A 14,585-nucleotide genomic window follows, 5' to 3' on the forward strand; every position below is an offset into this window, starting at 1 on the left:
TAATCGTCTAGATCTAAGTCTAGCGTCTAGGTGATCAATTTTCATAACGGCAAGGGAAGCTATGTGAGTGCGCCACACCAGATTTTTTCTGATCAGCTGCTACTTGAGGGACCAATAATCCTTTCTCAAGGAACGTCAGCGAATCTTTCCAGAGTTGAGACCTGTTCCAAAATTATGTTTTTTATCACAAACACACTATATTCCTGATTTAATCAAAATCGTTAGAGCCGTTTTCGAGATCCGTCCGACATACATACATATCCACAGACACACATATCCAAACAGGAATTGCATTCTTAGTATAATTTATTGACTTCAATGATTTTTATGATTCCATTCAATGAGAGCTTACCTCACATAATAATAACAGCTGGCATCAAAAGTAAAAATTTCAAACATGATTGAAATTGAAACAGTAGCGATCATCAACATTATTAATTCTATGGAAGATATTTTTACATTAGGAAAAGCAACAACATCTATTTGGCCGTTTCAATAAATAACCCCTTCCTTTCGCCCAAGTTGAATTTTGGCCGAATTTTCTCATTCTTTGCAAACAGAGTCCACAACGGACACTTCTGAAGTTTTAAAAATGCCCTCCATTATCATACTGAATTAGTAAAATCTCATCGAAATTGTTTAAGCAGTTTTCGTGTACTAACAAAATTAGTCTTGATAGAATAGGATCAATTGATAGAAGTAACTCCCGTCATGAAAGTTTGTTTTATGAAAAATAAAAATCATCTATACTCCCAGGAATAGCTCTGACGATTGAAGCAGCAGTGCCCAATTAATTTATTCTCGATAAATGCATTTCAATTAGTTCTTCAACTTGGTGCCAACCTGATAAAGTCATCTAAACTTGATGCCAACCTGACAAAATTATTAATTTAGTTGCCAGTTAACAACTGTTTTGAAGAGGTACTCTCTCTAGATTATAGTTCTATAGTAACATATGATATTATGGACATTTCTATTATAATTCTATTATAATTAAGAGATTGGAAGAAGAAGAATATACATGCTGAAAGACGAATTTTAAACCCTTAAAAACCACCCTTAGAGTTGAAATATCGACAAAAGATTTCTTAGTGAGCACCTAGGATGTTTAAGGGAGCTATATTCCAAGTTTTGTTGCAATCCATCCAGTAGTTTTCCAGAAATCGTGATCAGTGAGTCAGTGAGTCAGTGAGATAAGAATTTTATAAGTATTGATTCACAAAAATAATCTTTTCTTTTAATTCCCGTAGCAAAGCACGGGTGCCCTGCTAGTCAGACTATAGAATTATTCATCATAAATCAGCTTTCGAGTTGACTATAAATTGCATGCCATGACGCATGCAATTCAATATCTCAAAGTAAATTGGTAAAAAATCTTGTGTGGTACACTTACACAACTTTCCTTGCTCATCGATCTATGAGCCTCATCCTTGAAAGAGGATAATTCGGGGAATAACATTATGCCGATTGGCGGCTAAATAATTAAAACTATGATTACACTATTGTAATATTGTTTTCAGAGTACATTTTCCTTTGTTTGAATTATGAAATTTGAGGATTTTGTAAAAGTTGTCAAAACAGCTGTTCTACAAATAAAATATCGACATGTGTTCTTTTGAATAAACTGCTCTACCTACCTACCTCAGGCACGAGAAGGAGGTTACAAAGTAAATTTCTCAGGGATGGAGTGGACCCCCTGTTAGTTTCCCAGGGAGGAGACTCATGCCAGTTAATAGAGCTGATAAATAACTATACAGGGTATGAATTTGAAAAAAATCGGTCAAGTTATTTTTGAGAAAATCGTGATAGAAATTTAACAAAATTCATTCTTCTCAGGAATATTACGGAGCTACTGCAATTTTCCCAGAAATGAGACTCATGTCAGTTGATAGGGCTTATAAATAGCTATCCAGGGTATGAATTTGAAGAGAATCGTTGGAGCTGTTTTCGAGAAAACCGTGAAAAATATGGTTTTTTAGCCATTATCCGCCATTTTTTCCGCCATTTTGAATTGAATCTTATTGAATTTCTTATGGTCGGATCGGATCCTCATGGTATAAGGACCGTAAGTTTGAAATTTCAAGTCAATCGGTTAATTGGGGATGGAGTTATCGTGTTTACACACACACACACACACACACACACACACACACACACACACACACACACACACACAGACCCCAAAAATCATGTTTTTGAACTCAGGGGACCTTGAAACGTATAAAAACATGAAATTAGGGTACTTGAAAGAATAAGACTTTGATATTGTCAATATCACTTTTATTTATTCGAAAATTAATTCATAATTCAGAACCAGGTTTCATGGTAAAACCTACCACATCTTCAGCTGAACTAATAAGTTTGTTGTTATTGGAGGAACAGGAAAAAATGTCCAATAACAACAAACTTATTAGTTCAATAACAAACTAGAACTTAACAATAACTTAATAAAAAAAGTCCAATAACAACAAACTTATTAGTTCAGCTGAAGATGTGGTAGGTTTTACCATGAAACCTGGTTCTGAATTATAAATTAATTTTCGAATAAATAAAAGTGATATTGACAATATCAAAGTCTTATTCTTTCAATTATGGAAAAATATCACAACATCTCATACCATACAATCAAAAAATTAGGGTACCTTAAATTTTTTTGGAAAGCAATACTTTCCTTACCTATGGTAATAGGAATTAGGCAAGGACAAGGAAAGTAAAAATTAACACCTGTGTAGACTATAAATCGCATGCCTCATTGAATGCAATTTAGATGATCAGATTATTTTTGTAAAATATTTATAACCTGAATATTCTACCAATGCCGTTATAATCGTTTTTGAAATTTATCATACAAACAAAAATCTGGTGTGGTGCACTCACACAACTTTCCTTGCTGTTATGAAAATTGATCACCTGACGCTAGTGTTCCCGTGCATCTCAAGTCTACTATTCAAAGATTTGAGCCAGCTGGTGACAGGGCAATAACGCTGGAGACACACATGAGGTCTGCTATCTCTTCATAGTGAATGATTTAATAGAATCAACAATAATTTGCAATTGAATATCACATTTTCTCGAATTTAAAGCCTATTTTCAATTTTAGGTGAAAATGTTACTGAACATTAATTGTAGAGAATTTCATGCTCAATCCACTCCACTTGATTTTTTTTGTTTCAATTGTATCTGAAGCCTGATAATTGGGAATCTATCTGCATTGATGGGGCGAAGCTCCTGAAATTTTTACAGATATGGGACTTGAGGCAGTTGATAGAGGTTATCGATGACTATTTTAGGTATGAATTTGATCAAAAACGTTGGAGCCGTTTTCGAGAAAATTGCAAAAAATCCTGTTTTTGACAACATTCTCGCCATTTTAGCCGCCATTTTGAATTGCATCAGATCAAAATTGTTCGTGTCGGATGCTTATATCGTAAGGACCTTGAGTTCCAAATTTCAAGTCATTCCGTTAATTGGGAGATGAGATATCGTGTACACAGACGCACATACACTCATACACACACACACACACACACACCACACACACACACACACACACACACACACACACACACACACACACACACACACACACACACACACACACACACACACACATACAGACCTATACCCAAAAACCACTTTTTCGGACTCAGGGGACCTTGAAACGTATAGAAATTTAGAAATTGGGGTACCGTAATCTTTTTCGGAAAGCAATACTTTCCTTACCTATGGTAATAGGGCAAGGAAAGTAAAAATTGCTTGCTGAATATAACTTGAATAATAAATTAATATAGTCTAATATAGTAACTATAACTGTACTAGAATTTTGTATCCCTAAAGATGCTCTCCCTCGATGAAAATGTTTTTATATTGTGAAGTTGTTAATTGTAAACCCTTCAAAGATAATACGATGTTTCTGATATTTATAAGAGCAGTCTCTAAATTCCCTCTTTTGCGAATAAATTCACAAAAAATTAAGGCCGTCCGGCTCGCAAAATTACTGGGTTCAAACCTCAGCTCTAGCTCAGTGGTAGAAACATGAATTTTATAAATACAAATAATCACCATAAGGTTCAGTGACCGGTGATTGATAATTCTTACCGCTGCTTCTATGAAGTTCTTGAAGAATACCAATAAGGAAAGTAAAAGAATATTTGATGACTGATTATCAGTAACCATGTATCACTAGAGAATAATAAGGACCAACTATAGTTGTTTCTAGTTGATTCTTAAAACGCTCGTTGTGAATACAAGTATTCACCAATATACCCTTCCAAAATTCCTTAGAACTTACAACGCCAGTTCTTGAAGCTCTCTGGATCCTTATATGATATAACTGGAACCTTATTTATATAATTTCTTAATATACTTGTTCTGGTAGATGAGATGAATATCATCAAAGGATGATAAATATTGAGTGCTCTGAATAAGATTAATATTACTTGATTCAATAATTTTAAGTGCTGCTAAATATTTGTTGGTATTAAAACAGCTCAAACTGTATATCACGAGATGAGTTAGAATATAATGAAAAATTCTATGAGTTTGTATGCTGACATAAAACACAAAATATATTCCCATAAAAAAGATGTGCATAAAATATTCGATATATCTATAATTCACTTAAATAATCTATTTCAAAAATCTGGATAATTATCACAGGCTTTGCTAATATTCACAATAGTGAGTTTCAAATTCATAAATATATTATATTTAATACTGATACTTATACTTCCAATCAATACAAAATTCTGCAAACAAAAACCTGTTCGGTCTATAAGTTTGATATGATATACTTTGGTCAATCAACAAAATTATAATTAATAAATCAATATTCAAACATGAGATCTCAGGGATTTATATGAATTCGGGCTGTGCATGGAAGTAAGCTTCCTACATATATTAAATAAATTTATAAAATGTTCTTATGAAATATGTGATATTATTCAACACATGGTGACTTTTTATTAAGTTCAAGTTAATTTGAATAGCGCTTTTTTATTAATTACCCCACTGAACATAGAAAAAACGAGCTCGTTTGACTTATCACTCACTGAACTGAAGTTCTAGATGATCTCGTGGATTGAATTAATTATTTCCAATAATTAATTAGGTAGGCTCCTTTTCGTCACTGCTGGGCTAACGCGTGATCCAGATTTTTATAAGTTTCTTTCGAATTAAAGATATTTTTATGGGAGTCGTTACAAATTACGAACTCTTTGACAGCACTGAGTTCACAGATAATTGACATTTAATACAAATACTTTACATTAAAAAAGGGTTTGGCTTAATAGTTTTAAAATTTTAAAAAAAGGAAGAAAGAACCCTAAACTCCATGTGCATCCTCTCAGGATCTTAAGCCAGAAGAAGGAGGTTTTCAGAAAAATTTGTCTCTTCCACGAATAATTCTGTAAGCTACTCTCTGATTGGCCTTCAATTTAATAAACTCAATACAATTGGTTGCCTTGGGAATCAGGGCTTCCTCGGCTTTATAATAGAAAAAATTAACTAAAAAAGAATTTTTATACAAATGTATGGAGTGTTTATCTTAAATTGATTTCATAAATAAATCCTAACATGCAATGTTAATACATTTAGTTTTTATATGAGTTTTGTATACTCTTGATTTATCATGCTTTTTTAGATTATAATAAATATTTATACAGAAATAATGGATGTTCGTATTTCTACACATCGACTTCCTTTAGTATACATAATATATCCTTTTTGAGTAAATTTTATATAAATCAACCTGTTATATGGGTTGATCGAATAATCAGCTGATTCGTTCAGTATTGATTCTAATAATTATCGATTTATCCAAGACTGACTAATTCTTTTCAAAATGTAAACAAATAATTCTAACCTCAATGTTCATGCATTTTATTTTTCATAATCCGCCAATAATAAGTATGCCGCTTTATATTTTTTTTTTTTGATCTTACCATTGGGTTCTCATGATTATTAAATCACAATTATACATGTTTTCCTATCGTTTTTGATAACGCTATTACTCCTAATCGCTAATGATACTTGATTTAAGTTGATTTATCCTTTGAGTAGGTCTAACCTTCTTTCCAATTTTATAGTTCTATTACATTTCATTGGTTCATTTTAAAATATTTGGTGGTTTTAAATTACCACGTGACAATATGTAGGACCGTTTCAAGTTTCATTCAAATACCTAGCTAATGTAACTACTGCTATTACCTCACCTTATGTTTATAATGTCTCACTATAAATCTTATCTTGTATGTCATTTATATATAATAATAGATTTATTGTGCACTCTTTCCTGTATAAAATTATTGTTATATATAGGAATTAGTAGAAAACTAACCTTATTCAGTCAACATGTTTTTAAAATGTGTCAAAGGAGCACATCCTCATAAATTATTCACCTGTCAATAAGACGAGAAGAATGTTCTTTATTTTTCATATTTGAATTTATAATATCTTGAAGATGTTGAATTAGAAAATATTGAAAGACAACATGCAATAAAATAAATAAATTAAAGTTGTGTTTACTCATCGGTATATAGTAGTTGAATTGTGGTTATAACCAGACAATCACCTGTCAAGCGCTTATCTTTGTACCGTTATTATCAAAATTAGCCTCCCTTGCTATTGCTTCATTTTCTTTCGTAGAATTAAAATTTATTTATTGCAATTAATTTTATTCCCTCGCACTTCACATCACTGTATCACATGGCTTGTGCCAATGTTATCGTAGGTCAGTGATTCTTGTAATCACCACGTGAATGTGATGTCTGATAAGGGAGAAGCTAGCTTCATACGGTATGTTTTAGTGATAAGAGGTTCGACTTTTGTTTGTATTAAAAAATATCCCTGTTACAAATTTATGTAAATTACTGATTTTGAATCACTACATCTGGGAACTACTTTCTTTATTCGCAAACTTCATTGTGACGAAAGCCATTTTTAATTAAATCAACCAATCAGAAGCCCGGATTTATTTATCCAAGGGTGTATGAATTTAAGTATTTTCAAGAATAAACACTTTCCAGATGATCATCTAGCGGTAAACAACCATGGTTGAATGTTCCCCGTTTAATTGTTTCAAATGTTGAATCAAATGTCCTAAGTAACTGTATCAGCACCAAGTACCGTCTCTTATATATTTTCAATTAATTACGGAGTGAAGTAGAATACAAAAAATTAAAACGTCACCGATCTTAGCCGCCGACACTCTGCCTGTGCCACACCGTGAGTGATCCATATCCGAGGTCCAGTCAATTTTCATCTGAAGGCATCGAGTGAGTAATTCTATTTCATCATTTTGTATTGGGCCCAATGCACAGTGCAGTGCATCGATAAAATATAACAAAGCGCTAACGACGAATTATTTGAAACTGAGAGTCTCCGACAATACATGAAATTTGTATTAATTGTAATCTCATTCCTTGCTTTCCACGCCAGCCCCCTGAGTCTCAGTCGCTCAAGGCTAGTAATTAACTTATTTTTCAAATATTATCAAATCTCTCCAATTCAATATCTGGACTTTGTTCAATCAAATATCCTGCTAAAAACTTTTAATATAGTTACTCTTCAAATTATCATCACAGTGTTGAATGTGTTCTACACATTAGACTGTGATTTTTTGTATAAAGTGTGGATTTTTTGTGCGCATTATATTTGCAGTTTATTATCAACTTATAGCAATTCATTTTATCCCATGTTTGGCAAACTCACAGGGTATAGTTATAAGTCGGGCAAAGGCCTCCCTGAACTATATTCTTGGCTGTGGGAGTCAGCCGGAAGTGTTGAGCTTATTGATATATTCGCAAACGCCACGTTACACCACATTCCATCATCTGTAATTGATATTATCTTTTTATTTTTATTGAGTTCTATGAAGACGATGTAATCGAGTTGAAAGGAGGGAATAACCACCTCCCAGACTGATTACTACGGACTCATTCAACTCTTTCTTTGTATTGACCTTCCTGCTCCCGGGTGGAGGTGAACCTCAAACAACGTGGAGATCATTACAAGAGGTAACCCCCCAGGAAGCTCATTATAATATTCAACTCTGTTGAAATATACATTCAACTGCGTATTTAAAAAATCAATCAAAAGTTAGCGATGCCTTATGGTGTCACCCAGTTGCTCTTATGTACTCATCTTGAGATCAGAGAATATTTTTATTGAATCATGCAATGTTTTCAAATTTTATTGCTAAATGTTATAACCACAGCTGTCAATTTTCTCTCTTCCTTTCTTTAGTTTTCAACAAACGATGGAAATTTCTGTTTCAATAAGCTGCCACTTGAATGATCAATTTTTCCTCTCAAGTTATCTCAGAGATGAGACTCAGCTCAAATTTCTATATCATGGACCTACTATTTGCTAGGAGCATCTTTTGATCTGCCCTCTATCGGTAAAAAATAAAGAAATTAGGCCACAGCTTGGCATGAAAATTATTGAGTCTAATCATTTGAATTATCAATTGATGTGTTGGAAGTGCTCTGTAGAATAGTAGACTAATTGCAGCGAATTTTGTGGAATATTGGGCGGGGCTTGAGAGTCGATCTCGAAATTATCCATTGGCAATAATTAATATTTCTCGTTGACAGTTATCAAATAAGCAGTGATCATATCATTTTTGCTTTTTCTTGATGCAATTGGAAATAGAATTCCAAATCAAGTTAATTTGGAATTGGTTGACTCTGGATTCTATTAGATTGAACGGAACTTGAACACATATGTTCATCGAATGTTCACATTTTGTTAATAACGTTGGTGTAAACGCAGCTTTACTCTTTGTTTCACTTATTCAAGAGTGTAAAAGCAGCCAATCCACTGTCGCTTTCTTCCATGGAAGCCCATTTATATATAAGAGTACATTCATAATAATTAGTGTAACATTTTAATGTGGCTGATTCATCATGTCCTAAGCTTTAATACCATTAATATCAAAGTGGGAATTTTTAAGTGGACATTTTAATGTTGATTTGAATCATTCTGAATAGAGTTTATTCAATCACTTTGATTATTGACTACCATTATATGATTTCTTTCTTCAATCTTAGCTTGAAACCAAAAGCTTAGGGGTGAAAATTTGAATTTAAATTAACATGTAACTTAATTTAATTTCTATCTAAATTGAGAACTTTAGTATTTACTTGTGATTCATTAATATAAATATCAATAGGTTTGTCTTGTGTCATGTAATGACATCAGTATCGGGGACCGAGCTTCGCTCTGGAGTACAAAAGCATAAAAAATTTATTACGAAAGAAGAAATTATAATATCATCCATAATTCATACAGAAATGTTCTATCTAATCACATTAAATAAGGATTACTTCCCAGAGGAATCCAAAATTTCCCTCACAAAGGCCCGGTTGCACAAAAGCCGGTTGAATTTTAATCCTGATTAATTTCACGTGAACCAAATCAGAGAAGACCATTTCAAAAAGATGAATCTACTGGAATTAATCAGGATTGAAAATAATCTGGCTTTTTTGCAACCGGCACTAAGTACCTGATTGAATGATTACAAAAGTTCAACAGCTGAGTCATAATTTCCCACACACATGAACTTCCATCACCAACAGACGACGAAATAGTTATTATCAGCTGTTTTTCCAAGGATGAATGATAATTATCCTTTTAATGTCCTTCAGCGAGTTTTCCCAGAGATGAGACCTAGTGCAATCGAATTTTTATATTATAAACCTACTATGCTCTGAATTTCGTGAGAATCGTAAGAGCCGTTTTCGAGATCCGGTGAAATACAAACATATAAATATCTGAACATCCAAACATCTAAACATAGAAACAGAAATTATTGCTCCTTTAATAGTATAGGATGAAAGGAAATAGGACCAGCTGATGGAATATTATGTTTTTTTTTGACATAGTTTTTGGCTTATTTTGAAACATAAAAATATCAGGTCCAGTAGCTCAAAAGCCTGTTCAATTTCAATCATTATTGAGAACTAATCTTATGAGAACTAATCAGAGCAGGGGATTTTTGATAGAAGGCTTCTCTGATTGGTTCTCGTGGTATTTAGTCCGGGCATAACAATAACAACGGGTATAAATGTCAAACATATAATTAAAATTGAAACTGATAACAGCTGACATAAAAAGCAAAAATGGCAATCATAATTTTGAAATCGAAACAGTAGCTATCATCTTCTCTCCATCTGATCTAATGTAAACAAATTGTAGTAAGATTCACATCAATGTGTCAGCATTATTTGAATGGGGAGTATTGATGCTATTAATGAGGTATACCGACAGTTTCAAGCGAATATCAACGAACTGTTATGCATATTCTCCAATATTTTCATCGAAAGCTACCTTCTATTTTCTTTGGTAACACAACTAATGTTTAGGAATAATTATTGATTCATGGGAAAAGCGCCTCACTTCTATGGAAGATATTTTTACATTAGGAAAAGCAACAACAGCTATTTGACCGTTTTAATGAATAACCCCTTTCTTTCGTCAAGTTAAATCCTGGCCGAATTTCCTCATTCTTTCACACAAATTCCACAACGGATACTTCTGAAGTTACCCTTCATTCATCATACTGAATAATTAAAATTTCATCGAATTTGTTCAAGCTGTTCACGCGATCTGTCAGATATACAAACAAAATTAGTCTTGATAGAATAGGATCAATAATTGATCAATTATTGATAGAACTCCCGTCATAAAAGTTTGTTTTATGAAACATAAAAATTATCTATACTCCCAGGAATAGAAATGAAAATATTTATTCTTATATTTATATTCTATTATTAATAAATCTGATTAGCTTTTTAAAATTATTCAACACGACATATTTCGGCTATGAATCATGCCATTATCTAGTGATCGGAGAATAAATCTATACTTATAAAATTCTTATCTCACTGACTCACTGACTCACTGAGTCACAATCAGAGCTATTCCTGAGAATATTATAGTATTATTTATTTTCCAATCACTTGATAATGACATTATTCATAGCCGAAATATGTCGTGTTGAATAATTTTAAAAAAGGGTAATCAGATTTATATAATATTCTCAGGAATAGCTCTGATTGAAGTAGCAGTGCCCAATCCATTTTTCCGCGATAAATGCATTTCAATCTTCAACTTGGTACAACCTAACAAAGTTAACTCAACTTAATGCCAACCTGACAAAATCATTAATTTGGTTGCCAGTTAACAACTGTTTCGAAGAGGTACTCTCTCTAGATTATAGTTCTATATTAACATATTGTATGGACATTTCAATTATAATAATTATAATTAATTATTGAGAGATTGGAATAAGAAGATCATACATGCTAAAAGACAAACTTTAAACCCTTAAAAACCACCCTTAGATTCAAAATATCGCCAGAAGATTTCTTAGTGAGCACCTAGGACTCATAAGGAAGCTATATTCTAAGTTTTGTTGCAATCCGTTCAGTAGTTTTCCAGAAATTGTGATCAGTGAGTCAGTGGGTCAGTGAGATAAGAATTTTATAAGTATAGAAGAAGAAGATATGATTTGTTGACATAACATGGCATATCATTCTAAATTTAAGTATATCAGAATTTTATAATATCATCATTATTTCACAGTCTTAAGTAATTAGTGAAGGTAAGTTCATTCAATTTGTTTTGTAAACAATCTTACTTGGAACTTTCCTCTTTTCAAATGTTTGGACTGGAAATTGGACCTGAATTCAAGTGTATGGAACATATCATACTTTTTGAACTAATCATAGTGTATAAATCAAATTTGGGATAGAAACAGTTTTGGGCTGTGTATATCACTCCTTCCCCAATCATAAATATTTCTTGATTTATCCAAAGCTTTTGATTGTGTGAACCATAGAATATCATTGGAAATACAAAAAACTGTAGGTGTGAATGGTATAGAACTAAAATGGTTTGAATCATATCTCATAGGTAGAAACCAGTGTGTTGAGCTTACCAAGGTGGATGGGAATGAAATAGTAAAAATTAAATCTCAAAAACTGGAGGTCCAGGCTGGAGTACCTCAAGGCTCAATTCTGGGTCCCTTACTGTTTCTGTTGTATGTGAACCAATTACCAAAAGAGTTAAAAGATCACAGAGCTCTGTTGTTTGCTGATGACATCGCTTATCTTCAACAATTATTTATTAGATAGTCTAGAAATAAATGCTTTTACTGGAGTACAGTCAATTGTCCAATTCTTGAAGCAAAGGCAATTAACAATAAATAGTAAGAAATGTCAATTCCTACAATTCAAAAGTAAATATAATTCAGTAGAGGATAGAGAAATAAATGTGTTTGTAGAGGAAAATGAATTAGACCAAGAAGAGAAAGTAGCATTCTTGGGAATTTTATTGGACAGGAAATTAACATGGCATCCTTACATTGAGAGGATATGTAATAAGATATCATCTGGGGTATTTGTCCTGCGGCAGCTTGCTAGGCTGAATGATAAAAAACTACTGTTAACTGCTTACCATGGACTTATACTATCTCATATTAGGTATGCTATTTTAGTTTGGGGTAATTCATCTCAACAAAATATGGACAGGGTGTTTAAGATTCAAAAGAAGGCACTCAGATGTATAGAGAAAGTGAATAGGTTAGACTCTTGTAGGCCTTTATTTAAAAAGCTCGGTCTATTAACTGTGCCATCTTTGTATGTATATGAAGTTGTAATGCATGTGAAAACGAGTGGTGTGATCCAGAATTCAGATGTTCATAAGTATAATACGCGAAACAGAGCAGATTATCATATAATGGGTCACAATAGTGGGTTATTTGAACAGAAACCAGATTATATTATTGGTAGAAAATTTTATAACAAGCTACCTCAAATCTTGAAAAGTAATGATGATTTGAAGATTTTCAAAAAACAAATTAAAAAATATTTAGTTGATAGAGCTTTTTATAGTGTACAAGAATTCCTTTCAAACCTAAACTAGGTTGAACTACTTAGTGTTAGAATTATTATGTAATAACATGACTTGTCTTATACTCCATGACTGGAGTCTTTAGGACGTAATCTTATAAAAAAAAAAAAATCATTTCGAATTATTGAGTTTTGTTTATCAATAAATGAATAACTAGCGAAGCTCGATGCTCCAATATTAGATATGATAAGAGGATCATAATACGAGGTCGCTAGTGAGCTAAAATCTACTGTCTTAATATCGACAGTCTATTGGTTTAGTCTGAAATAACATTTCTACTCTGCTGAGGTATAATTCACATACTTCATCATAATCTATGTGGTACAGCTCCGCCAAGTCGTCAGATAAATAAGTCAAAATTATTCCAGTCTTAATCCTCGGATCAGGACCAATGTTGGGTTAGTTTATTCAATTTGGTTTGTGAACAATCTTAATTAGAACTTTTCTCTTTTCAAATGTTTGGACTGGAAATTGGACCTGAATTCAAGTGTATGGAATATAATCTACTTTTTGGACTATTCATAGTGTATGAATCAAAATTCGGGAAAGAAACAGTTTTGGGCTGTGCATATCTCTCCTTTTCCAATCATTTCAAATAATTGAGTTTTGTTTATCAATAAATGAATAACTAGCGAAGCTCGATGCTCCGATATTAGATATGATAAGAGGATCATAATTGGAGGTAGTGAGCTAAAATCTACTGTCTTAATATTGACAGTCTATTGGTTTAGTCTGAGTCTGATCCAGTACTGGATAATATACTTGTTAATCATTGTTCTAATTTGTAGTTGAATAGAGACTGATCAAGTGGAAGATGTTTTTCCCTTGCAAGTATCAATGGATAAATGTTTTGTTCCATTTTTTCATGAAAAGAGAAAAATTTCATCAAAGATCAGGAACTGATCAATGTAACGAGTAATTGAGTGATGTATTTTCTTACTCACATTCACATGAACACCGGGCAGAGGAAAAACCTGAGCAGGCGGTGTATCGCGTGGCACGTATCTATAGAACTCGTTGCCATCCTTATACCATTTGACAGAGTAGAGTGTTTCACCCTGCAGGTCGAACTCGCATTCCAGGGTCGAACTGTGTCCTCGCACTGTGTGGGGTGCAACTCGCACTTCAGTCAATCTCAAACAGCGGCAACCTTTAACAAATAAAAACACCAATTAACCCTAGAAAGATACCCTTCCAAAATAGGCACTTAAGGGTAACCATGAATAAATTTTACTGACCTTTTCCATTCTTCTTTCAAAAACTAAATAGATTGTCACAAATAGGATTCTTCCATTTTAGAATAATGAAAAAAAAATATTTAGCTTGGTATATACTAGTGGAGAAATATAACACTTTATTGAAATAGATAAGTAAGATATGGGATTCGTCATTAGGCGGTGAAATGATTATTTTTATGTTTCTGTAACTATTAAACGGAGATAACGATAACTACAGAGCGAAGAGTCAGTTTCATTTCACAAAATGTAATATCTTATAACAATGAGAATCAAGAGACTAAATCAACAAAAAACACCTGCTAACACTAAGAGAATGAATTTATGAAACCACAAAGTGGGGCTACGTCTTCAGTTTAAACATTAACAATCTTTCTTACAAAGACTTCCTCCATAAATCTCGTAGGTATTGTTGATTTAAGATTCTTAATCTTT

The 14,585-nt window shown here is 32.8% G+C and overlaps 1 protein-coding gene across 1 annotated transcript in view; it reads right to left on the reverse strand.

Moving 5' to 3' along the window:
• Positions 1-14,585, reverse strand: part of LOC111057247 — a 466,683-nt gene that overhangs the window by 24,494 nt on the left and 427,604 nt on the right. The window contains exon 2 of the mRNA XM_039428365.1: positions 13,860-14,065. Within this exon, the coding sequence (XP_039284299.1) occupies positions 13,860-14,065 (206 nt within the window). The remainder of the gene's footprint in view (positions 1-13,859; positions 14,066-14,585) is intronic.

This window comes from Nilaparvata lugens, chromosome 5, assembly GCF_014356525.2.
Source record: "Nilaparvata lugens isolate BPH chromosome 5, ASM1435652v1, whole genome shotgun sequence".
Lineage (NCBI taxonomy): Eukaryota > Metazoa > Arthropoda > Insecta > Hemiptera > Delphacidae > Nilaparvata > Nilaparvata lugens.